This window comes from Eulemur rufifrons, chromosome 18 (assembly GCF_041146395.1).
Source record: "Eulemur rufifrons isolate Redbay chromosome 18, OSU_ERuf_1, whole genome shotgun sequence".
Lineage (NCBI taxonomy): Eukaryota > Metazoa > Chordata > Mammalia > Primates > Lemuridae > Eulemur > Eulemur rufifrons.
In genome coordinates this window covers 33,003,946-33,030,768 of record NC_091000.1, presented here as the reverse complement: position 1 = coordinate 33,030,768, position 26,823 = coordinate 33,003,946, and the positions used below count along the sequence as shown (strand labels likewise).

Genomic DNA, 26,823 nt, shown 5'->3' with positions numbered 1-26,823 from the left:
CCTTTTTCTATAGCTGAGAAATCTTTCAATAGATGCATAATTCATGTGCATACTACATACACATATTCTTATTTTTTGTTTTACTTTTGAAAAATGTGAAATATTTACAAAGCCTGAAAAAGCTTGTTCTTTCTGTCTTTTTTAATGATTGAGATTACATTTTGTTTTCAAGATGAGCAAAAACATAGCCTAATATGCCACTCCTAAAATAAGATGGGTTTTAAAGAAAACTTTTTCTTATATTCATTTTATTTAAGAAAAACATTTTTATTGTAACCTTTCAAGGCAAAGTTTATATAAACATTCTTTAATAACTTCTAAATAAAACATAGGTATTTGTTTTGTCCCATGTCCCCATAGTTATGAGAGGTTGATAGCATGCTTATTTTTAAAGATAAAAGAGGGTGTTATGAATGAATATACTACAAATATATTTCTCAATAAAGTCTTCTTTAAAATCATTTTGCACATTGAATCTTTAATAATGATTCAAATTTTATGTGTGATTAAAAAAAAAACTATTCAACCAGAAGTTCAGGGCAAAAGTTAGTAATATTTGGGACAAATAAATATTACACATTTTTATCAAACACATGTTCTTGATTCAAGATTCTGTGCCAAACAAAATATGACTTCAGCAGTTGAAAATTTATACTGTGAAGCAACGTGAGCAAAATGGAAAACTTGATACGCTTTGAAGAGAAAACTCTACTTATTTAAGAATGTGAATTGTTTCAATGTGTTGGTGTTTTATTTGTTTACACACTGGGTTTAATATTCTTCCCTATCTTTTTCCATTCAGGAAAATTAAAATTTTGAAATTATCAGTCAACAAGCTAACTGTATAGCTATTGTAGAACATGTATTATGTATGGTATTTTACCCTGAATATTTCTGTTCTCCTGGTGGCATTTTATATGTTTGGTAGCTTTTCAACTTGATAAGTCAGTGCTTTATTATTTCTTTCTATTCCATTTAGGTCTCAATTGATCAAAGAAAAAGATGACATAGATCATTATGTGGAGGTGAATTTCAAAGGATTGTCAAAAGAGGAGGTTGCTGCGTAAGTACAACCTCTTAAAGATACTTTAATATAAAGTTTGTTTCTTTTGTCTTGATTCTTTATTGAAATTTCAATTTTCCTGTGCAATATACTTTTTCATGGAACATGGCATTTAAAAATTAAAGCTCATATAAAATAGTGATAAGTCATGTCTATTGATCTTACAACCTATCAAAGTCTCTAATGTTATGGCTCTCAAAATTCCCATATTTACTAAGATATTATACTATCACATTTGCGATATTTAGTTAAGTCTGTGCCATTAATTGCATATTAACCTCCATTTTAATGTGTGTTACCTCCATGGGAAAGAAAAAAGCTTTAAGAAAAAGATTCATATATCTTTTTTTTATCCTGGTGATTAAAAAAAGAAAAAACTTACTATTGTATCTTCTTTTCCCCAAAAGAACTCACAAAAAGAATCAATGGATCATAGTTTATTGATTACTTTAAACATACTTCTAAATTACCTGGATTTACTTTTTATTTTTTTATTTTTATTTTTTTATTTTTTTTTGAGTCAGAGTCTCGCTCTGTTGCCCAGGCTAGAGTGAGTGCCGTGGCATCAGCCTAGCTCACAGCAACCTCAAACTCCTGGGCTTAAGCGATCCTACTGCCTCAGCCTCCCGAGTAGCTGGGACTACAGGCATGCACCACCATGCCTGGCTAATTTTTTCTATATATGTTTTTAGTTGTACATATAATTTCTTTCTATTTTTAGTAGAGACGGGGTCTCGCTCTTGCTCAGGCTGGTCTTGAACTCCTGACCTCGAGCGATCCACCCGCCTCGGCCTCCCAGAGTGCTAGGATTACAGGCGTGAGCCACCACGCCCGGCCCTGGATTTACTTTTTAAATGAGCAATGTAAACTATGCATTTTGCCACAAATTAGAGTCTAATTTATGGGATGAATAAAAGCAGTATAAAAATCAATGTAGGTTAGTGAGAAATTAATAGAAACCTAGAACAATAGCTAAACAGATTTAATATTTCTTACCTATAGACTTAGTGGCTCTGTTACCATCAGATCTTTAAATGTAAGTATCAAAAAATAGAAATCTTGTAAATGCAAATACATCTTACAGAATTCATTACGTGTTTCAACTGAAATTTTATGCAACAAATGTTTAAAAGAGATTCTATCTTTTTAGTATTGTCTAATACTATGGGATTCTGCTGAAGGAGTGTTCCTAATGATATTTTGGTATAGGTTTTATATATTCTAAAATTCTAAGTCTTTTCATATATTTCATTTTATCAGATATTATCTTTGTCAATTTTCATATAACGTGGAAAAACAAAGTAGTTTATTCAGTCAATAGCTACTTTATATAATGACAAAATTTTACAGTGACTGTAGTCACTCACTTCTGCAGCTCTATAGACTGCTATGTGTAGTATCTGGCATTTTTAGTTAAATGCTATTCTGATGGTTAATTCTTTAACTTTCCATGGTAACCTGTTGGATAAAATTAAAAGTCAATATCGTATGATAAGCACAATTACTTCTTCAAAGAAAAATATATATGAGCAATATTTGTATTCTGATTTAAATATTATATCCAAATAGCTTTAATTGGCTTAACAATTAAGAATCAAATTAGAAACTAAACATTCTTCACTTATTTCAACAAACTATAAATTTGTATTCTAAAAGTCTACTGGCACCTAAGCTTTCAGTGCAGACTGAAAAGAAAAATTTTATGTATGACAATGCAAAATAGGCTATGGTGATGAGTGTTTACTTAACATTTTTCCACTGAGGATATTACCAAATTGATTTCAAATTCATCATTATGCTACCGATAACAGTAACATAGGGTAATTCTCAGTGCTTACCATTACATTCTCCTTAAAGCTTCCTGCACTTGAATACTTTCTCAGACCAAAGCCCTTTCTATAAGATAGTAGGTGCAAATCATTCGTATAAAGATAGCTTGCGCACAGCTGTTTATTATGCTTTTGACTGATACACATTCTAGACTTTGCCCCAGACAAGCTAATCGAATAACATAAAAAGGAGAAAATTGATGAATGATTTCAGCATCTCCCAGCAATGCCCAGCAGGTGCCATGAAGAATTATGCATATTCCTTTAGCCAGAGAATTGCTGCATTTTTATTAGCCATTCAACTCTGAAAAGATAAATTGGTCAACAAGCATTTATTAAGTACTACTTTATATCTAATACTAGGTTTCTCACGGTGGGAGACACAGTGATATTTTATTGTGAAATTCTTGGCCCCATCCTGGAAACTTAACATCTATTTGAGACAATAAGACCAACAAGCAGGAAACAAACATGGAATGATTCAGTGCTGGTTGTACTGTGAGGTGCAACCTCGAGGTCGAGAAAAAATCAGAGAAGACTAAGATGATAGGATAAAACTTGTCCAGGAAGACAGATATTTAATATAACGCTCCAAGTCTGGTAGTGTTATAAAATGATATAACTGATAAGTCATAGATCTTCAGTATATAGAGACGTAATGGATAGAAATTGAAGAATCAAATTTTCAATTGGGCAAAAGCAGCATCTAAGATATATCTTGAAATCCCTCACTCTACTGCCTTATTCTCCTTTAAGATGGCAATAGATATATTTATATATACTCATTAATACAATTAATATATTCTAACTTTGATATCCCGTAATATGCATATGCTCATTATCTAGTCCCAAAATAATCCGTTGTCATCTACCGCCAAATACAAGAGCTGTCTGGAAAGTATCCAACCATTGTTAATATAATGAGGATGGTTACATGGCTTGATATTTCTGGACAGCCCTCGTATACCAACTTATGTGTAAACTCACACGCTGTGACCTTCCGCCTTCTGGGATGGGTGGAGAGTTCTTGCTCTTGTCTAAGGATGATGCCTCTACATTTACTCTCAATCCCATACCTGTTCCAAGACTTTCTCCTGCAGTTAAACATATTTTCCTCTTATATCATCACTTTCCGCTTTTCCATTGGATCAATCTCACCTAGTATTCACATCTACTGAAGTATTTCCCTCAACTTAGTATCCCCCTCCAAGTTCTACCCATTTTTCTCTAACCTTCACAGCAAACAGAAGCTCTGTCTCAGTATTTTCACATCCCATTCTTGCCTCAGTTGACTCTAAATAGGTTTCCAGCCCTGGTACTCACTGAAATCTCTGTTTAGTGTCACCAGTGGGCCTCCATTTTTATCACATCTAATGGTTATGTTTCTGTCCTCATCTTGCTTGATGTCTTCACAGCATTTGATGAAGTTGAACACTCTCATCTTGAATATTCTGTACTTGTGGCCTCCAGGATGCCATGTTCTATGGTTTTCCTGCAAACCGTACTGCCTCAGTTTCCTTTGCTGGCTGGCTTTCTCTTTTCAATCTCTCAATGGTGAGGAGCCCAAGGGCTGAGTCCTGGGCTTTCTACTACAGCTACACTCTCAACCTAGATCCAGTCTTATTAAACTTTAGCAATAATTGGATGACTACCATATTTATAAATCCAGCACTGACCTCTCCATCAAACTCCAATTTTTTAGCTCCAACTTCTTTCTTGACATACATACTTGGATATATAACAGACATTCCAAGGTTAATTTAACCCAAAACTGGACTCTTGCTTCACCCCTACTCCTCTCCCATCCCCAATATTATCCAATATCCCTCTCATAGTCTTTCCTTATTTCAGAAAATAGCACCAAGGCAGCCTTCAGTCTTACCTTGCTCATGAGTACTCCCCATCTAATCCACCAGTATGCCCTATCAGATATACTCCAAAGTATATCTTGTGTTCATTACTTTCTCTTCATTGCATAGCTACCACTATGACTTACCAAGATTACTTGAATAGTTTCCTAACTGCTCTTCCCACATCCACTCTAACTTCACCAAAATATAGCTGCCAGAGTGATGTTTTGAAAAAATTAGATCATGCCATTCCCCTGCTGAAAACCCTCCAAGAGCTTCCCACTGCTCTTACGATAAAATCTAAACTCCCTGTTTGGTACAATGTACACTATTCGAGTGATTGGTATACTAAAAGCCGTGACTTTGCAACCATACAATTCATCCATGTAACATAAAACCATTTGTGCCCCTTAAATCTATGCAGAATATAACCAGAGAATGTGGTTCTTCCTACAATAGCTTATAAACTTGTAAGTGCACAATGCAATCCTCTATTTGGAAGCCATTTGGGAAATTCCTCTTTCAACGTCATGGGACAAAGTGACAGATAAAAAAATTATAGAAAAAGAAAAGCACCCAGGCACCACAGAGAATGAATCAATCAGATCAGTCAGTGGGATGAACAATGAACCAGTCACATCACTCTCAATTCGTGGGGCAATGTGGTTTTATTATGTTGAATTTTGTCTTTAATATTATGTTCTATCTATATTAAGAAAACAGGGAAGATTCAAAACTATTAAGATCCTTTTCAATTCTTGATTATGGTTAAAAAAGTAATCCTTAAAAATCACTGACATTACTTCAAGCATGTAAAAATCATCCCCCATACCCTGTTCTGTTTTCTATGTTGGAAACTGAAGAAGTTATAATAACCAGTGTCACTATTTCAGTACTTAAAGCTAAACCAAATTATGGGCTCACAAGAACTTTTTTGCTTCCCTAGAGTTTCTACAGATATTACTGGATCAGGGTCTTTACTGATAAGCATAATTAGGTGGTGACCACCTCTAGGTTAGAAGAGTACAGTGTTATTCTCTTTTGAAATAAACATTTAAATGTCTAGTTATAAGAAATAGATAGTTTTCCTTGATAGTTTTAATTGTATTATTTGGAAACTTTTAAAACTTTATATTTGTATTGGGATAACTCTCTGAGACCATTTTAAAAATTCCACACTTTCTTTGATCTAGCAAGGCAACTTATCAAGATATATTTACATACACAAACACATACAAATATATGTAATGTCTTTATACATATCTACATTTCATGTGTACACATTTGTATGTATGTATATATGTGTGTATATACATCTTCAGACTGTGTACTTTAATTATTAATCTCAATTTTCTACATATCACTATATACAAATCTTTCAATATATCTTAAACACTTTTCTTCAAGTTAAAGTATAGACATGTTCAGTAAAGTTAAATACAGGCACACTTTGTTTTATTGTGTTTCACTTTATTGCACCTCACAGATACTGTATAGCCAGAAAATTCAGATATAGAAGAATACACCCTCTTCTTCCCCACAAACCACACACCCCAGGCAAAACTTGACAGTCTCTTTCTAAGAAGAATATTAGGGTTATAGTTCAGATATAGGTTAACCAACATCAGCGTATGTGTACAACTCTTCATACAAATGAGAAAAAGCTCTAGAAAAATAGCCTATACATTGTACTGTCAGGAAGGGTATGGAGCCACCCTTAGGCCAACTCTGTTGACTTAAAAATGTCTATAATATTAGATTTTCTAATTTAACTAGCTTGGCTATATGTTTTTTTTTTTTTTTTTCTGTGGAAACCTCCCATTTTTCCTACTTTAGGTAGGTTAAATTTGTGAGGAGGAAGCTAAAATACTGAAATGCCAGCTGACACGGAGAAGACAAAAGAATTGGCCACTACTAAAAGGCCATGCTGTCTGGGGATGTAGTTGGGAAGGACAAGTAATGACTGGGTCCTGCAGCCAGGGGTTTCAGGATGTTTACATTGTGTCTCAAGATATTTACATTGTGTCAGAATTAAATAATTGAGATTTAGCAACAAAGTATTGTTTTGTTCAGGTTGCTCTGCTTCATATGGCAGAGAAATGAGTAATACATTTTAGAAAAGTTTTAATCATGTGTTTTGATTTATTAGATTTTATATATTCTGGGTTTTTATATTTAAAGATTTTTGGTTGTTTGGAAATTCACCAAGGTTGATTGCCTCAATTATTAAATTATTTATTAATTTACTTATAAATAAATAAATAAATATCGTATCTTCCAAAACTCTCAGGTGATCAATAAGAAAGAATCTTTCCAAATGTCTTTTGTGCTTTTTGATTTTTAAAAATTCTCTTCACATTGTTCCTAAGGGATCAGAAGTTATTTGGTCAGAATAATTTCTAAGAAGCCTAAATTTTATTCTAAGTGTATTAGGAAACCTTTGGCTCATTTTAAGCAGGGAAATGACATGATGTGACTTCATTTTAAAAAGATCACTAAAGGCTGCTCTCTACTTTATGGATATTTCCCTGAGCAACAGCCCAAGTGAGAGATGGTGGTGGCTTGAGCAGGCTCGATATAATGGAAATGATGAGAAGTGGTTTAATTTAGAATATATTTAGGTTTTTGGGAGATCAGAACTTACCAATGGGATGCACGCAAGGAATGAGTACAGGATGAAATCAAAGATGACGTCTTCTGAAATGACCAGAGCAATTAGGGGGATGTCTTGTTCACTGCCTAGTATCCAGCACCTGTAACAGTGTCCAGCATGACTATGGATTCAATAAATACTTCTAATTAAAGCCAGACACCCCCCAGGCTATACTTACCTTCTCCAGTTTGATTCTTTTCTGTCCCACTTGGAAATTTATTCTTTGTGAAAATAATAATGGCTAGTATTTGTTGAGCACTGTTTCAGTGCCGCATATGTATTAATTCATTGAATCCTAGAAAAACTTTCCTCCCCTTTGTAGCTAAGAATTGATGAACAGAGTTAATAAAGCTCATACAGGTAATAAGTAGAAGAGCTAAATTGAACTTTAGGCAGTCTGGCTCTAGAACCCATCCTTGAACCATTATAACATTCTGCCCCTGAAGTTACTCAGATCTTCATTAAACTATGTTCTCTCTCATCTCTCATCCTTAGGGTATTGCCATTCTCTTAGCCTAGAATGATTTTTCCTTTTACTATTTCATGGCTAATTCTTACTCCGTCTTAAACGGCTCAACTATATTAAGTAAACTTGCTACTGTCCTGTAATATCCAGTATTATTCCTATCATGGCACTTATAGCACTTCATTGTCATTGCTACCTTAATCATTTTCTCTACTAGACTATAAACTTCAAGAGAGCTCAGGCCATGGATGCTTTGCTCATATGGGCATCCTTGGTATTCATACAGTGCTTGGCTCACAGGTGTGGGTAGATCAATAAATGAGCACCCATGATCTTTTACTCCTCCATAGGCTTGTACATGTGCTCTGCCTGGAATGCCCTCCCCTTTCCTTCATGCCTGTGTACTTGGTAAGATTTTATTTCTCTTCCAGCCTCCGCTTAATTGTTTCTTGCTCAGTGAAGCCTCCTTTGATCCATCTTCACCCACATGGTAGAGTTCAGAGCTACTGTTTGAACTCTCTCTTAATAGCCATTGACAATCATGTATGAGTGTTTTATTTCCCCTTCTTTATTATGTTTAACAAAATATAGATTGTGATGCATTAGTGGGTAGTGATTGTGACCTGTCAGTTTGGGGATCATAGCCAACAACTTAAAAATGGAAAGAGAGTATAGTAAAATAGAATAGAAAAGAATGCATTGCACAGAGGAAGCCTGAATAATGGAGAGGCTGCCATGTATAATGGAATAGAGCACGGCTTTTAAAACCAGACTCCCTGGACTCAAATCCTAGCTTTACACACACTAACAAAGTAACCAATTGACTCTGGGTAAGTTACTTAACCTTCCTGTACCTCAGTTTCCTTATCTGAAAAAATAGGAATAATAACAGGGCTAGTTTCCTAAAATAGTTATGAGAATTAATTGAGTTAATATTTATAAAGAGATTGAAACATTTTGCATATTTGTGCTTCTAAACATTTGTGTCATACATTTACATATATTACATATGTGTGTATATATATATATATATATATATATATAAAATATGTTCACAGGGTTATTGTGAGGCTCACATAAAACAAAGACCTTATATAAGTCTTATATGACACATGACCTTTTTATAAGTCTTTGAAAGCAGGGATTGTGTTTTATTCACCTTATATAAAATAACACTTTTTTTCCTGCTTTCTTTCTAGAATGGATTAAAGAAACTTAAAGTTAATACTTTGTACTGCAAAGCTGTTAGATTATAAATAGAAAATGAAAGGCAAATAAAGGAGAAGTATGTAAATATCCACCAGAATTACTCGAAAGAAAGTTTCCATGAGGGAATATCGTTTTGACCCTCAAATTCTGGGCAGGCTTTGGGCAAAAAGGGATTGTGATGAACTATAGAATTCTCATTACCTTATAAAAGGATATACATCAGTTCTTCAAGAGAGACCAGCTATTTTCCTGATACTAAATTTCAAAAGAAAGTTATCACATGATCTTATACAAGAAAAGTGGAGCAATATAATAGACCTTTACATACCTAATGAATAATAAAATAATTATTTAGACAGCTTGTTACAAATATTACATCCCTTGGCCAAGTTTTGTTTCAAGCATGATAGTGACAGGTAAAATAAATGATTATTGTGTTCTGGTCTCTATTTTATGTGATTCTCACGACAACTCTATGAACAATAACCCATGTTATTACTCCCAGAGACCAAGGCATAAAGAGGTTAAGTAATTTGACCAAGGCAATCTTTTGTTATAAAGAAGCAGAAACAATGAAGTAGAAAAAATATCTCATACAGAGGCTGGGGCGAATAAGCTAGAAGAAAATGGATGACATACATTAAAGATCAGTTTTCAGACTCCTCCTGAATTGCCAGAACTACCCTGGATCCAGAACCTCCCTCCAAGTTTACCTCCCGAAGGATTCAGTTGTTCTAAAATCTGGATTCAGATTTCCATGAAATCTTTCTACTTAAGCTTGTGTGAAACAGCATCTTATCCTACAACTAAAGTAGCCAAAGAAATATTGTTGAATAAGGGAACTGTTGTCTTAAAAGTTAGTTTGGCTTAAGGTTTTTCCACTTCAAGGTCAAGATAAAGATGTATGGCCACACCTATTTCCTTTCTATGTTTGAAATGACCATACAGAAGTACAAAGGATAATAAATCTTATTGTGATGAGAAAGGAGGGGAGAAAAATAGAGAACTCAAGATTTTCAGAAATATGATTTCAAAAAGTTGGAATATTACCATGGATAAAAAGTGACATTTCATAATGATAAAATAATTTGGCTTATCAAGATGATATAATCCTAAATATTTGTGCTTCTAATGACAGAACTTCAAAATATATAAGACAAAATTGATAGAAAGATGAGAAACAGACAAATACACAATTACAGTTGGAGGTACCAACACCACTCTGTCAATAATTGAGAGAAAAATCAGTAATGATATAGAAGACTTTAACAACACTTTGTCAATCACCTTAAATAATTGACATTTACAGAATATTCCACCAAACAACAGCAGAACACATTATTTTCACATTTACAAGAAGTATTTATCAAAGTAGATCATATTCTGAGCCATAAAACAAATTTTAATATACACAAAGAATTAAAATCTCCAAAATTATGTTCTCTTACAATCATGGAATTAAATTAGAAATAATAGTAGAAAGATCTCTGGAAAATTCCCCCAAATTGGGAAGCTAGACAACATATTTCTAAATAAGCCATGGATCAATGAGGAAATCAGAAGGCAAATTAGAAAATATTTGAACTGAGAAAAAGAAAATATGGACTATCAAAATTTGTGGGATGCAGCTAACATAGTGCTTAAAAGGAAATTCATAGCATTAAAATGTTTATATTAGAAAAATAGAAAAGTCTAATATCAGTGCCCTGAGCTTTCATTTTCAAAAACTAGAAAAAGAAAGCAAATAAAACTCAAAGTTAGCAGAGAGAAAGCAAAAAGTAAAATGAGAGCAGAAAACAAACAAATCTTTGCAAATAAAAACAAACAAACAAAGCAATAAGAAAATCAATGAACATAAAAGCTGGTTCTATAGAGAAAAAGAGAGCTTTAAAAGATTTCTCCTTTGTTTCCTTAGAGACATTGTAGAAAACCTTACACCCCCCAAAAATGTAACTGATGCTATGAAAGCATTTAAGGAAAAATAATTCTTCAAAATTAAGATAAAGATTGCTGAAATTAAAAAAGTCAAAAGGAGCTCGATGAGGAAGACAAGGCTCTCCCTCAGTACACTGAATAAAAAGAGAAAAGATGTAGACCCTATTAGAAAACAGTATGTGATACAGAGCATCATCTCTGGGTGTGTAGCTGTGTGAATATTTATATAAGGGAAATCCTACACAGAAGAGAAAATGGAGGAAATGAAAGATAATATTATGTGTATATATTTATGAATATACACATATAGAGCTTAGACTGGAAAAAATAGATATTTCAGCTGACATGGGCTGTCAAAGTAACCAGAAAGACCAAAAAATAAAAAGGAAAAGCAAAAAACAAAACAAAACAAAAACACCCACCTAGACACATACTTATGAAATTTCAGAACACTATGTATAAAGAGAAGATACTAGAAGCTTTCAGGGGAGGAGGAAGAGGTTGTCAACAAGAAATAAAGATCAGACTACTACCACAGTTTTCCAGAATATCACTTAGTTCTAGAATAAAAAAGAGGAATGTCTTCAAAATCTGCAGAAAGATTATTTTTAACTTAGAAAACTATCAATTGAAAGTGAGGGCAAATAAAAATCTTTTCAGATAATGCAGGGACCTAGAAACATCTCTTTCTCTTAGGGCAGTCTTTCCAGACCCTCCCCTAACAACAATAAAAAAATGGTTACCCTAGAGGGCGTGTGTGGAACACAGAATTCAAGAAAAAGAGAGCTGAGGGATTGAAGAAACCCAGAAATCAAAAATAAATGTCTACAATATTGCTGTAGTAAATAATACAATTAAGCACCTGAAAGATCTTCATAATAATATTCATATAAACCAATCATATATGTTAGGGTTAAGGAGATAATCAGGAAACTGACATTTAAGCGTACTAAGTATACTATTAAATGTAGAAAGGTAATATAACATATACTACATATTTATGTTATCTATTATATAAAATATTAATGTGAAAAATAAAACCAACAATATTTGCAAATCACTTGTCCTAAAAACTTTCCCCTTAATTGAAATACCATTTTTATTAAATTCCAAATTCCCATGTCTATATACATATATATACATGCACATATATATTCTGTTCTATTGATTTATTTGCCTTTTCTGTATGGACATCACAACTCTTTTTATTAATATAGTTAAAACACATTTTTATATTTGGCAGACAGTCTCCCTCTTTGTTCCAAAAGATCAAGTTTTTCTTGTATATTAGCTGTTTTGTATGAGTTTTAGAATTGTTAAGAGTTGAGAAAATATCATTAAGTTTTATTGGAATTATGCTGAATTTATGTTACTTTAGGAGAAGTGGTATCATTAAAATCTTGAGTCTCACATTAACAAGAATCTTCAGTTTCAATGGTGTTAAATAATAGCATTGACAGCAGCATCCCTTCACTTTTCTTGACGTTAGTGGAAACAGTTCTCATGTATCCCAATCAGAAAGCTTCTTGCCATAGGTTTTTAATATATTCACATTACCAAGATAAAGAATTTTTTTAATTTCTACTTTTCTTAATCAGGAATGAATTTTGAACTTTATTAAATAATTTTCTAGCATCTACTAGGATTATTACAAAGTTACTAGATTTTCTAACTTTGAACTATTCTTGCAATTCTGGGATAACCCTACTCAATCATTATGATTTTAAGTTGCTATTAAGTTATTTTTTTTCTTGGGGGGTGTGTGTGTGTGAATTTTGCATCTAAATCTTAGTGCTATTGAGATGTAATTTTTGTTTTCTTATTCTATACTTTGTGGTTTTATAAAATTAAAGAATTTTTCATCTTTTTCAATGCTCTAGAATATCTTGGATGAGATGGAAATTTCATATTAGTGAAAGTTTGGTAGAACTCCTTAGAAAACCAAATCATGTTTCTCCTTTGGTGGGAGTAGGGGGAAAGGGAGTAGGTCTTCTGTTATAATTGGTAGTCTAAATCTTCTCTAGCCAATTTCGATAACTGGTATTTTTTTTAGTAAATGGTCATTTAGAATTTTATATTTATTGCAATAAAGTTTAACATGATATTTCCTAATTAGGTTTAAATCTCTTCCATATCTATTGAAATATTCTCTCTATATAATCTTGGAGTAAATATAATGTTGGATAATAACTCTCTAGAATTAGACTGCCTGGATTGATAATGCAGCTCCGTCACTCACAGGTGTGTGATCTTCACCTCGTTAATTAAATTCTTAAACCACAGTTTCCTCTTCCCTAAAATGAAGATAATAATAACAGTACCTATCTAATAAAAAATGTTCTAAGGTTTAAATGGATAATTGTATGTAAAGTATTGAGAACAGTACCTGACACATCATTAAGCACACAATAATAAAAGTTAGCTGTCATTATAATTATAATTAGAAGATTTTTCATTTCTGGTACCAATTTTGTTGACATCTATTTTTGTTTTTCTTGATTATACTTGCAAAGAGTTCTTTAATTGTCTTTTCACATAACCAGTTCTTTTATTTTACAGTTCAATTTTTTTGTTCTCTATCTTATTATTTTATGAATTTACCCTGAATATTTTTTCCCTGTTCTTATTTGGGTTTATTTCATTATGTTTATTTTGTTAGGATTTTTTTCTCTAGCATTGTGAGTTGAAAGCTAGCTTCTTCACTTCTAACAGTTGCTTTTTTTTTTTTTCAACAAATGCCCTTAAATTTATAAGCTTCCTTTTGAATACCATGATGACTTCTTCCCCCAGGATTTGATAACTAGATATTTTTTGTCTTTCAATTCTATATGTATAAAAATTTCCATAGTAGTTTCACCCTTAGGCAATGAATAAAATAGAAATATATTTGTAAATTTCCAGGTGAATAATTTTTTTGGTGTTTGCTTTTTTTACTGTTATAGGCGGGTGCAGGATTGGGGAGTGAGCCTTTATTCATGCTTAGTGAATGTGTCATGTGTGATATCAATTTATGAAATTTCTGGTGTGGCCGGTACATGGTCAAGTTTTATAAATATTCCTTATATGTTTGAAAATTAAGTATGTATTTTCTATTTGTTTGGTACACAATTCTGTATAGAAAAATCTATCAGAACCTAATAATTAGCTTGAGTCTGTTATTTTAATCAAACTAGGCAATTGTTATTCAAATATTTTCCCCTCTACTTTATCTGTAAGATTCTGAAAAAAATTATTAAAATCAATTTCTCCTTATTGTTCTGTTAATTTTATATATTTTAAAACTACGTTAGGTGCATATTTTCCTATTTGCTATATTTTTCAGTAAGTAAATCTATTTATGAATCTCTGAAATTCTTTGCATCTTTAATTTCATCTGCCTGAATTCTATCATGTCTAATATTAATAATGTTACACAAGCTTTCCTTTTGTTGGCATTTGCACCATCATATGGGAATACAAAAAAATGACATGTTCTCTGTCTACTATGTACTTATACTTTTTTTTAAAGTTTGAATTCAAGGCTCTTTTACTTCATCTTCTCACAAATACTTCCTTTTGTTCTTATGATGTCCTTCTTGATGCACATATTTGATTTTCTAACCCTATGTTCTTAGTTATAACTAGAAATTTTCCAAATATTTAAGAGAGCTGCAATAAAATTAATATGATATTCAGAAAAACAAGACATTTATATACAGATTTATATACAGATGTTGTCTGACCAAAGCATCAAAATGATCAATTTACTTTTTTTGTTTTTGTTAATTTAATTTGTACATTCTGGAAGTTTGGCCATGTCTACATATAGTCTGTGGGAAATCCTGGCTTCACCATTCGTATGTGCAGTACACACATTCTTTGTAACAGCAATTAAAGAGCATACAATATGAAAGATTTCCTTACATTGCTTACAGTTTGGTAGTTGTCCTTTAAGCAATCAAGTTTGATAGAGGAAAATATATTCTTTTTTTCTTTGACATGGGGAAAATTAAAATATGTTTAGTGAAATGATGAACTATTTTTATAATAGAAACTTAAAAACCCAAAGAAGACATGGTATCAACTACTGTCCTTAAATAGTCAGAACTTGATATTTCTCCTAAGGTAAATTATGACAGATTTCTCAACCAAGAAAGATATTAATAGAATATTTTTATGTATAGATATAGAGCTGGAATGAGCCTAAGAATCATTTGGTTTCATTTTTTTTAATTTTATCAAAAGAGAGGGCAAAGAGTGTAGTTAAATGAGTACCAACAAATGGTTTGTAAAAGAGAAGCTTTATAAGTGTGCATTTTTTTTCTCATGACAAAATATCATTACCTCACTTAAAGAAATGTGATAATCAGAGAAATACACATGCAGTTTTTATTATTTACCTTTACACTCTCTTCCATTACATTGCTGAAAAGAGCATGAGTAATGTTTTGTTTTCATTTTTAATTTATGTGATTTTTTTCCGCTTGTATTTTAAACATGTTACATTTCTCTTAAATACTTGTCATGTTCATATCCCAATGTATACTATTTTTCTTGCCATAATTTTAATACATTTTAAATATTATAAGGGGATATAATGTTTGGAGGGAACAGCATTAGAATATATATGACAAAGCTATAGGTGTAAAGAATTGATTGTTTTACTTTTCCCAAAGAAAGCTCCTCATGCGGTTGTTTAATATGATAGATTTTTTCTTGAAAAGGTTAAAAAAGTTCTAATCAACTTTTGTACATTATGTAGAACTTCATTTTCTAAACTCTGCAAAAGAAAGTTTCATATTTAATGGGAAATCATGAATTATTCCATTTATTATCTACTTCCTCCTTTCAAAGACATGATCTGGATAAAAGGCGGGGTGAATAATTTCAAAAAATACAATACATTTTTAATGGGAAGGTGCAAACTACAGATTCTCATGACTATTAGCAAGTGTAGAGGAAACAGAATTTTACTTGCAAAACTCGTCAAACTCTTACAAAGATAAAATAAATGTATGACATACTTTAGTAAAAAAAAGAACACAGCTGAAGTTTTCTTTATAATACAACTTGTTTTTACTAAGTCTGTTCTTTATATTTTCCAGGTTTCCATTTTTATTAAATGTTTGATATTTCACTCAATTTATATGGAAAATTGGTAGTTTTTAAATTTATGATGACCTATAAAGAACTGAAAGTAAAAATGTAAATGATACTATTTGAGAAAAAAAATTCCTAAATAATAGAATTTCAAAAAATTTGGAAGGTATCACAGAATTATGTTTCAAAAAAGCAGAGTGAATATCATATCTTATGGAGTTTAATGTCAATAAAAATTATGAATACTAATTTAGACATAAATATTCAGTTAATGAGCTAGCATGATCATGTTTACATGTTTATAATTCATTATTTGTAGTCATGATATGAAGTTCATTTTTTGTTTTCCTCTTGTTTTTGTCATGTTTGTTGTCATTATATTAAGACACAGAATGTAACAGAATTATATTACTTATTCAAACTTCTTTCTTATTATAATTCAATTTTTAAAAACTAAGATTATTTTCAAGCTTGATTTTTCAATTTATGTTTAGTTTTCTGATAGTTGAAAGGTACGGTGTAATTTGAAAGAAAAGAACTAGAATCCATATGATTACCTCATTTAGCCAAAGGTGTTTGGACTCTAGTGTTGAAATTCTGGCTTGAAAACACTTTCCCTGAAAAATTCTTCTTTAACAATGACTCTCATGTCATATCTGTCCATGTCTAATCTTTGGCTTAAAACATTTTTTTTTTTTTTTTGGTAAAAATGAGTATCTCAAAGGAGTTTGTGAATAAGAAGACTGTTTATAAAAATTTTATTTGTAATTAACTTCATATGAAGAGCTTTTTTTCTTCCAGTCCTTTTTCACCAAACTTCTAAAGAAAAACTTTTAAAAATATATTTAAGTTTTAGATTTTTCAATAAAGAAAATGAATGATGATAAAATGATATGTGACAGCTATATGGGTAAATGTTTTGGTTAAACTTTATATTGACTGATGAATTGTTTATTCATTGCTGATTGATGACAATTCCTGTACTTCACGTATTGGATTAAATTGGAATCACTTGAGTAAATTGTTTTTAACAGGGTGTGCCCATGAAAAATGCCTGGATATTATTAAGGAAATTATTTAAAGTTATTGTAAGGGTTGCAGGCCTGTACTATCTGCTAAATAACCATGCTTTACTGTGATATGTGGTAATAATCACCAATGAAAATACTATTTGATTTATGAACATTCGTTGATCTGACAAAAAGTGACTGCCATTAATGCTAAACCTCAGTTTTAACAAAACTGAATCTGTGAAATAATTTTTGTGCTATTCTACACAAATATTTAATATACCCTAAGATAAAAACACCCATGTTGAAACGAATTCTTATTGTGTTAAGAGAATTCTTTGCTCATCAAATTTTTAAATATTTTATTTGTTGAAAGAGTTATATTAGTAATAGTCGTATTTATAAAATACTGTGGGGTAAACTTTATTTCTGACTTAGTATTATTAGATTTTTAAAAAAGAATTAAAGGTTGAGCTTGGGTTAAATAGTTTTTTTCCAAATGGTATTTTTCAATTTAGGTATATGTATGCTTTTAAAATGTTAAAAGTCTGACTATGCTGTCTAACTTTTATTATTATTACATAATAAAAGTTTGTATTTTCCAAAAATATAAAGCAAAACTTACATATGTAACAGTTTCCTCTAAAGATTCTAATTAGTAAATTTATAACTGTTTAGATAATCACATAAAAATTCTATTCCATAATATCCTAGGGGGCAGATTTTATTTTTAAATTATCAATTTAGTTCCACTGTCTAAACTGAATCTGAACCCAAACTGAAACAAAAAGCATCTTACTATATTAATATTTATATTATGATTTGTTGGTAACATTTTCATGTTGATTAGTTTCTTGAGTTTATACAATTAAAGATGATATCACATTTATTTGAATAGTAATTTTAATGAAATTTTCAGAAAAAGTATAAATTAATACATGCATTAGTGTGTTTCTTTGGAATGAAGTTAAAACGTAACATATTTCAGTCTTTGTAAGAAGAGTTTTATATAAAATTATACTAATATGTTAAACACATTATGGTGCAATATAAGTATAGCACAATACTTATACCCTCAAAATTATTTTATTTTCTTTTAAAGCAAATATGACCCATTTTGCAAAGAAAATCAAGATTGTTATAATGGCTGTGATATTAAAATTCTTATTAAATGATTAGTCATAACTGCAATCATTGTAAAGAGAATTTTTTATTAAAATATATGTTAAACAACTATACAAACACTGCAATTATTGTATTATGTTCATTATATACTCATTATTCTTTAAGGAGGTTCTGAAATGTTTAGGAGAAATTAATAACAATGTTCATTTTAATGACAAATTCTGATTGTAATGACTAATTATAAAAAGGTAGATTCTTTTGATCTAAGTATAATAAATTCTACTTTTTGAGATATTAACATGTAATAGTTAAATTGAGTCATACAGAACATAAGCAGTAATCGTCAGGTTATTTTATGATTGGTGGATTACTGCAATGCAAAATGAATTTGTTTTAGAGAAAACATCATAATTTAAAAGTGCTTTTCATATGCATTTTATTTGGATTAATAAAAATTCCTCATTAAATATGTGTATATTTACCTCTAAAATATCTTTCTAATTTTCCCAAATATGAAAATGTAATGGTTTGAAAAATGTTAATTTCTGATATGCCACCTGCCCTATTTACATTCTTAACAGTTCAATATTTGTTAACTGATCTCATAGACAGCTACATGTTTTGCTGTTACCAGATGGATGAGATACAATACTGTGCATAACTTTACATTTATCTTCTTTGAGTGTCAACTTATTTGCATATCAATTAAAATAATATCTGTATTAAGATGGATAATGAAAGTTATCAAATTTACATGATGTAACTGCAGTTTGCTAAATTTCCAGTAGATGCCCCCAGAGACCAGTCAACTCATTGGAAATCCTTTAAATTTAAAAAGGCCTTTTTATAGTGAAACTTTTTTCCTCAATATGTTTTGAAGTATATGGAAAATAAATCAAGAATTCCAAGAATCTTAACTCTCCAATGCTTATTACAAAACATATATATATGAGTGATGGTAGTGCAATTCTTAATCATATTAATCAATACTATGACTAACATTAATAATTGTTAAAAATCTAAATGTGTAAAATTAAGAAAAATGCTTTCAGTTTTCATTGTAATGCTATACAGTTTTAAAGTCAAGTCATTTGAAACACAACTTAATTCTTTCTAACTTCTCTCTCTTTATATATTTATATGGATAGGGAAATGCTATCTGATTGTTTTAGCTTTGGGGGAAAAATTATCCTTTTTACAAAAAACCATAAAACACATTCAAATAACTTACCCGGTTTTTATCAGTTAGTATGTATATGTCAAGAATGACTTTTTTCCCTTCTAATTACAGTATACCTAATATTTACCTACACTGGAAAGTGTGGGTAAGCATAGTGCTTCACTTTATTCCAAGGAAATTATATTAACTGAAGCTATTTAAGTATTAATTTAAGTCAATGTAATTATCCCGTAGATGATTCCAGTAACATTTGTCCCCACAATATGAATGTAAGACTGTTATAACTGACACATAGATAACCCACTAGTGACTTATAAATATTAACTTAATGGAATAATAGTGTTATCCTTACTTTTGATTAGATATTACATATATTTTGAGTTTATCTTTGTCAGATTAAGTAATTTTATGATCTTGTTTCAAAGTATTTTTATTGACCTGCTTTTGAAATATTTTAGTGAATGTGAAGCTTCCTCGTGATACCATAATTTCAGTTCATCCTATGCAAAAATATGTTAAATATATTAATCATGTATTTGAATAGGTAATAATGCTTGTGATTTTTAAAGTTCACTTAATAATAATGAACATAAAGACATGCCTAAGGGTATTTATATTAGTTATTAGAGAGAGTAAAATAACTTATCATATCTATTCATTCCATCTATTCATCTTTTTCATATTTGTAGAAGTGTGTGTTTTTTATCCTGTTAAATGTTTGCCTTTGTCAGTGTTTTTCCTGCTAGACTTTACGCCCTTGAGTGGGAATCATATCTATTTCATTTGCTTTTCATGGATGCTACTGGCTGTCTGCTCCCTCCTCTTAAGGAGAGGGATTCTCTGGGGCAGCCACAGAATGACACTGATCTCTTTCCCCAATCCCACATAAACATGGATTAGCGTGGATAAAGGGAACGGCTTGCAAATTGGAAAGTTACATCATAATTGTCAAATTATGATAAATTCCTAAACAATCAATGCCAATAAACAGAACAGTGTGTGGAGGAGGAGAAGGAGAAGAAAAAGCAACAGTATACGATATAATAGAAGGCAGTGTGGAGAAGTGGAAGGAATTCAGCATTTGCAGCCAGAGAGAGCTGGGTATGGATTCCAACTCTGCCACTTATTAACTTGTATGGCTTTGGGCAATTCACAACCTCACTGAAGAGAGTTTTCTTTTTATTTGTAAAAATGGAAGTAGTACTTTATAGAGTTATTGTGCCAGTTAGAAGTGATGTCTACACAGTGCCTGACATATTGTGGGTGCTCTATAAATAGTAGCTATTCAAAATAGTTTAAGGCAGAATTTTAAAATGATATAATATCTCCATGGCTGTTTAGCAGTAAACTCTCCTTTCCCAGAGACTCCACACATTCAACTGCTATGGAGTTATGTCAAATTGTTGTTCAGTTTTGCTGTCAGTTTCTAGCCTTTTTAAAAAAAAATCTAGAGTTTTAAAAAATGTTTAGGGATGTTGACATAAATTTAAATTTTTTTAGGGAGATTTTGACATAAATTTCAATTTAACAAAATCTCCATTAAATAATGCCTTTAAATGGCAATAAAACCCATATGATATGTATGACTACTTAATTCCATTCTTAAATTCATTCTTCTCAATAGGCATCCCTTATCCCACTGCAGCCTCAGGTATCTGCAGGAGCAAAGCTCTCCCTTAGGATACAGATTTATGGATGTTCAGCATGTCCATAAATGTCACAACTTCTGCCTCCGTGAGTGGCAATTTTTTTTTTGGTCAGGCAAACTATCCTCAGATTTCATTATATTAAATCTCTCCATAAATTTTACCAGAATTCTTAATTTTCACCCAGTGTAGTTGTTTCAGGTCAAGATTTTTCTTCTTCTGATGCTTAAAAACAATACTTTAAAATTTAGACTAATATTCCAAAGTGTTTTAATGTGCATATGAAACTAAAGACTAAAAATTTTATGGCCAAATGAAATAACAATGAATTTCAGTTTTGCTTATATTTCCATTTGTGTTTTAAAAATATTTCGTTTCATAAAGCAAGTGAACTTTGCCTATGGTCCTCTGTTATGAGACATAGAATCTGAGAAATTTAAATATAATGGTAGAGATTGATGTATATTTTTATTTTTAGATAGCCAGTCCTTTTTAATAAATGAAGATTTTCTGGTAAAAAGAAATAATTCCCATTACCTATGAAGGTTTAAATAGGAATCTATTTAGTAAATCACTGTAATTGTTCTTTCTTGCTCTCAAATATCAGTAATGAGGCTTTAAACAATGGCATACTCGCATGCATGTGTGTGCACACACAAGTGTGTGAATAAAATAGAGATGATATCAGCACCGTTATACATGCATATTTAAATACATTTCTATTTGTCATATCTTCTGTAAAGAATGGTCTTTTTAAAAAATTTACTAGAAATTTAAAATATTGATATTAGTTATATATCATGGCTGTTGTGAGGCTGAAAGATATCTTGGAAATAATTTTAGTCCAACCCTTTCTGAATCACTTAGTGTTCTTTGGTCACAGGCAGCAGAAACTGATTCTGATTAATTTAAGTGGAAACAATTTTATTGAAAGGATATTAGGTAGCTAGTGGATTTAGAGGAGAACCCAGCTCAGAAGAAAAAAAAAAGACCTGGGCCCCTGGAATGGATCAATGGATCTAGGTAGCACGAACAACTTGAGAATCTTGTGAAGATACTGCTGCCAGATTGAACTTCAGCAACCTAGTACACTCCGTGTTGGTTGCCTCAAGGTTTCAAACTCCTGGGTGAGAGACCAGTTGGCCTAATTTGGGCCAATAGCCCACCCATAGGCTAGGGAGTCCTTGAATTCCCGTTCCACCAAAGTTACACACAATGTGGGACTGGTTATTTCCAAAAGTGTTTTGGGGTGCTGCCTGCTGTGGAAGTGGACCTAGATACTGGTAGACAAATAATGACCAGAGAGTGATTTTTATTTCCGTCGCAGTTGGCATTAGAACTGAGATGGCCTCCTACTGCCCAATCTAGTGTTTGCTTTTATTGTTTAAAGTCACTGTTTTCATTTTTATCTATTTATAATTTTCTTGACTTTTGCCCCGAATGCTTTCTTTACTCATAGGAAGACATGCAGACAGCCAATGCATAAACACACAAAGGTGGCAAGCAACTTTCGAAGCAAGGATGCATTACCAGCCCCTTGTCCTCTCAGGCCTCTATGACACCCTCCCAGCTGCCTTCTAGGGTACCACTGGGATGTCCCCTCTGGCTCCTCAAACTCAAGTTACCTGAAAGTGAACTCATTATCTTCCCCCAAACCTGTTCTTTTTTGGTGTTGCCCTCTCTAGCAAATTACCAATTACCCAATCCAAAAACCTGGTTGTCATCCTGCCTCCTCCATTTTCTTCACCCCTGACATCCACTGAGTCACCAGGTAACAGTTTTGTTTTGTTTTCTGTCTCCTAAATATGTTTTGAATCCACCCACTTCTATTCATCCCGACCCCAGCCCTGCTGCCCCAGGTCCCAGCCCAGGTACCTCCCTCTCCATGATCACTAGAGTCTCCCATCTATTCTGCTGGCTTCCAGGTTTGCACTCCTCCCATCCCTCCTCTTGGATCAGGTGTGAATTTCAGAGTCACAGACTCAAGAATGCTAAATTGAAAGTCTTTATTTTTTTATAACTTAATTTTAATTCCTGGCCCTGAGCCTTGATCCTCCCTAGTGTAAAAATCTAATCTTGTCACTCTCAGGTAAAGTCAGTCCAATTCAGCAATTTCTTAGGTTATTCAAGATTTTAAAGCCTCTTTCCCTCACCCTATTTTCCTATATAGAAACAGCATCACCCTAGTAGTGGGAGGGCTGGAGGGTAGTAGAGTTACTAGATTTATCAAATAAAAATATAGAACATACTATATTTGGGACATACTAAAAAATCCTTAGTTGTTTATTTGACATTCAAATTTAACTGGGCATCCTGCACTTTATCTGACAACCCTGGGCAGGGGGGTGCATGTAACAGCATTTACTTTCAAATCTTGATCTAGTACCTTGTAACTGTCCCTGTATTTGCCTGTCCAGTATCCATTATTCCCTTCATCTGGAAAAACAAACAGCCTTCTTTCTCTTGGGCACATTGCTGCCCCAAACAAAACTAGAGCATGTTAGCAGTTTGTTTTTCCAGACTCCTTGTAGTAAGGAGGGTAGGGCATGCGACACAGTTCTGGCAAGTGGGAAAGTAGAAATCCATGCGTGGTAGCAGGATTGTTTTTGTTTTTCCCCCAAACAGAGCAAGATACAACCAATGCCATCCCACTTTGCCCTTTCTTCTTTCCTTGAAGGTGGCCATGGTATCTGGAGCTGTAGCAGCCCTGTAGCTACCAGCAGGGGGCAAGCCAGGGAGAAAGGTCATGATAAGCCCTTGAACTTGCCAGGCCACTGAACCAAGGCCCTCAACTGCCTACCTTTAGTCAAAAAAATAGAAATGTCTGTCTTTCAAGGCACTGTGAGGCAAGTTTTCTCTTACTGAATCTCTGATGCACTTGATCCATCTTTATTCTATCAGCTCTGGAAATGTGCTGGCCTGAAGCCTTCAGGAGCTCCCAGTGCTGTTCATTTCAGAGTTATAGCTGTGTCTTCCTTCAGGCCCCAGCAGGCAGTCCATGAACAGCTTTTAGCACACGTCCCCTTGCTATGGCCAGGTGACATTGTGACAGGCATATATCAGCCCTCTCTTTCTGGTATCTTTTGGGTTGCACATGGAGCCCACTGCAATATTATAGCATTCAAGGGCTACAGGAAATTATAGGGCTGGTTCTGGTCCTTTCTGCCTAGTGACTTTTGTGCCTTTCTCTGCCCTGTTGTAGGGGGAGGTGGGAAGGGAGATGCTGGTAATCTCCTGCCTTCAAGAGTCCCAGATGGGAAGCAGGACACAAATGTTTCCTACTCTGAGATCCCACTGGATTTCACAGGGTGTTGATGCTTGTTCTACTCCCCGACCCCCCCTGGCATTTGACTGGAGTGAGGAGGAGACAGAGGACAGGGCCCTATGCAGCACAGCATCGTGCTGCCTTGTTCTCCACACGCTCCTCCTCTGTCTCGGTGGGAGGGCAGGGCCAAGTAAAAACTGCTATTCCTTTTCTCTTCCCTGTTTCAAATATTTCTTCTTCTCATACTAAATAGTGGCTTTTAGTTTTCCAGCCGAGGAATGTGGTTTCCTTATTCTTGTTATGGTCTAGTTCTATGACAGTCTGGCTGCCCGATGGGGGAAGGTTGCACTCCAGCTGGGACACTCCTTCCAGGTGACTTTTCTGAAATGCGTTCTCATTTTGTCAATTCCCTCCCTCTAACTCCGCAGCGGCTCTACCTCCCTCCTAGCTTTGAGTCCAGACTTCTCACCACTGCATTACCGGGAGGTCTCTTCATGGTCTGGGCCCTACCTTTTTTTTTTTTTTTTTTTTCCTTTTTAATTTGATCTCTCATCACTCTCCTGCTCACTACCCTTTGTTTTGTTCCATACCTAGGCTGATCCACTGGATAACAAACTCTTAGCAGATGGAGACTGGGCATTTTAGTTTAGTTTTGTTGTGCTTTTTGTTTTTTCAACTCTACAGGTAAATCTAATGCATAGCTAGGAGATGAAAACCAGTAGTGCAGGATTTCACATTTCCCAGGGTATTTTCACATCATAATTTCATTTGGTTCCTAGAAGAATCTCGTGATGTAGCTAGGGCTTACATTAATACATACACTTTACAGATGCGAAGAAATGAGGTCTAGGGAGATTAGTAAAACTGTGCTGAACTGCAGGTGTTCTGACTAATTCTGGGCTGTTTCCAGCCCATACTGAATTTTTATTTCCAGTAGTATCACATCGTGTCAGTTGTTCTAAATATGTAATTGTCTTCTTTAAAAAAAAAACATAATTAGTATAAAGCTATATCTTTTGGCATCTAATTGTTCTTTTAGCAGAATAGTAGCCACCACACAACTGTTATCCCATAATCCTGTTTATTTTCTGTATAGAAATTTTCATCATTTCTAATTATTTATCATTTGTTTACTTATTGGTTGGTTGTGTTCTCCTGTTAGAATGCCAGCTTCGCAAAAGTGTTGACCTATTTGGTCTAAGTGCCTGACAGTAGAAAATGCAATAGCTATTTGTTGAGTCAATATTCATTGGCCACTTTATCTCCTTGCATTTGATATATTATTGGAGTTAGAAGAGGATTATTAATCTAACAAACCATTAACTTAATTCTAACTGAAAATAATTTTTTAAATATATCTAATAATAGATAATGACAAATGTTTTCTGCATGAATGAATGATGATGAATTTCCATAACATACAGTGAAACTACCTAATAAAGAGAATACATTGTTTAGATATTAAGTGGCAAGTTTTATTTTTGCTTGGTTTATTGGGGTTTTTTGGTTTGTTTGGGTTTTTTTTTGTTTTTTTTTTGAGGTGTTTTTGTCGGGTTTTTTTTTTTTTTTTTTTTTTGGTGGGAGGCTGGTGTATCAGTATTTTTGAATATTGTCCGTCAACTAGCTTATTTGTCCTTAACAAAGGGAGCTCAGATCTGGAACTAATATGTTTATAATGTAATTTCATTAAAATTATTGTATTTAGATGGCTCTTGGCATCTTTCATTAAACCGAAGTTGTTCAATTATAAGTGTTGGAGGCAAGGATCTTTTGATAGTTTTCAGTGCTTTCACCGAGGAACAAAAGGCAGCACGATTCAATCTTTAATTATTAGAGAATGAATACACCGTGCAGATTGAAAGGATTAAAATGAAGCTTTGAGTGCTCTGGTTCTCATTCCCAGGTACAGGAACTCGTACAAGAAGAGCGTCTGCGTGGACCTGCTGCGCGACGGTTATCACAAGTCCTTCACCGAGCTCTTCGCTCTGATGGGGCAGTGGGACGCCCTGAGGGACGCCGCGAGAGTCCGGGCCCTGCACTGGCTGCAGAAGCCGCTGGAGGAGCAGCCTGACAAACTGGACCACTTCTACCACTACCTGGCCAGGGCCGAGGCCGCTGAGAGGAAAGGTGAGTGGCGGGACGTGAGCAGGGCATGGCTGGCTGCGGAACAGCAAGCGCCTGAGGGAAGATTCCAGACGTGTCATGTCTGAATCTGGAACATTAGGACAACTTAGCACAGTTCAACCTACTCATCTAAGCGTATTTATGGGATGAATGATAGGAAACGCTGAAATGCGAGGCTGCCCAGACACCGGGGCGTCCCGGGGATGTCATTCTAAGCCAGGAGAGACAACACTTGGCACCTAATTACATCTCCAGAACTTTCCAATGGATTAAAATCTTTTGTAATATTAAGTTTAAATATTTTCACAAATTTTCTTTATACATAATCTGAAAATTGACTTTCACTGAGGAGATACTTTTAAAGAGTACTATATCTTGAAAAATCACTG

At 33.2% G+C, this 26,823-nt stretch overlaps 1 protein-coding gene across 2 annotated transcripts in view; it reads left to right on the top strand.

Moving 5' to 3' along the window:
- The window catches only part of TTC29 (tetratricopeptide repeat domain 29), a 180,697-nt gene that overhangs the window by 6,807 nt on the left and 147,067 nt on the right, over positions 1 to 26,823 (top strand). For both annotated transcript variants that reach the window (XM_069493352.1, XM_069493351.1), the window contains exons 4-5: positions 980 to 1,063; positions 26,214 to 26,437. In XM_069493352.1, coding sequence (XP_069349453.1) covers positions 980 to 1,063; positions 26,214 to 26,437 — 308 coding nt within the window. The remainder of the gene's footprint in view (positions 1 to 979; positions 1,064 to 26,213; positions 26,438 to 26,823) is intronic.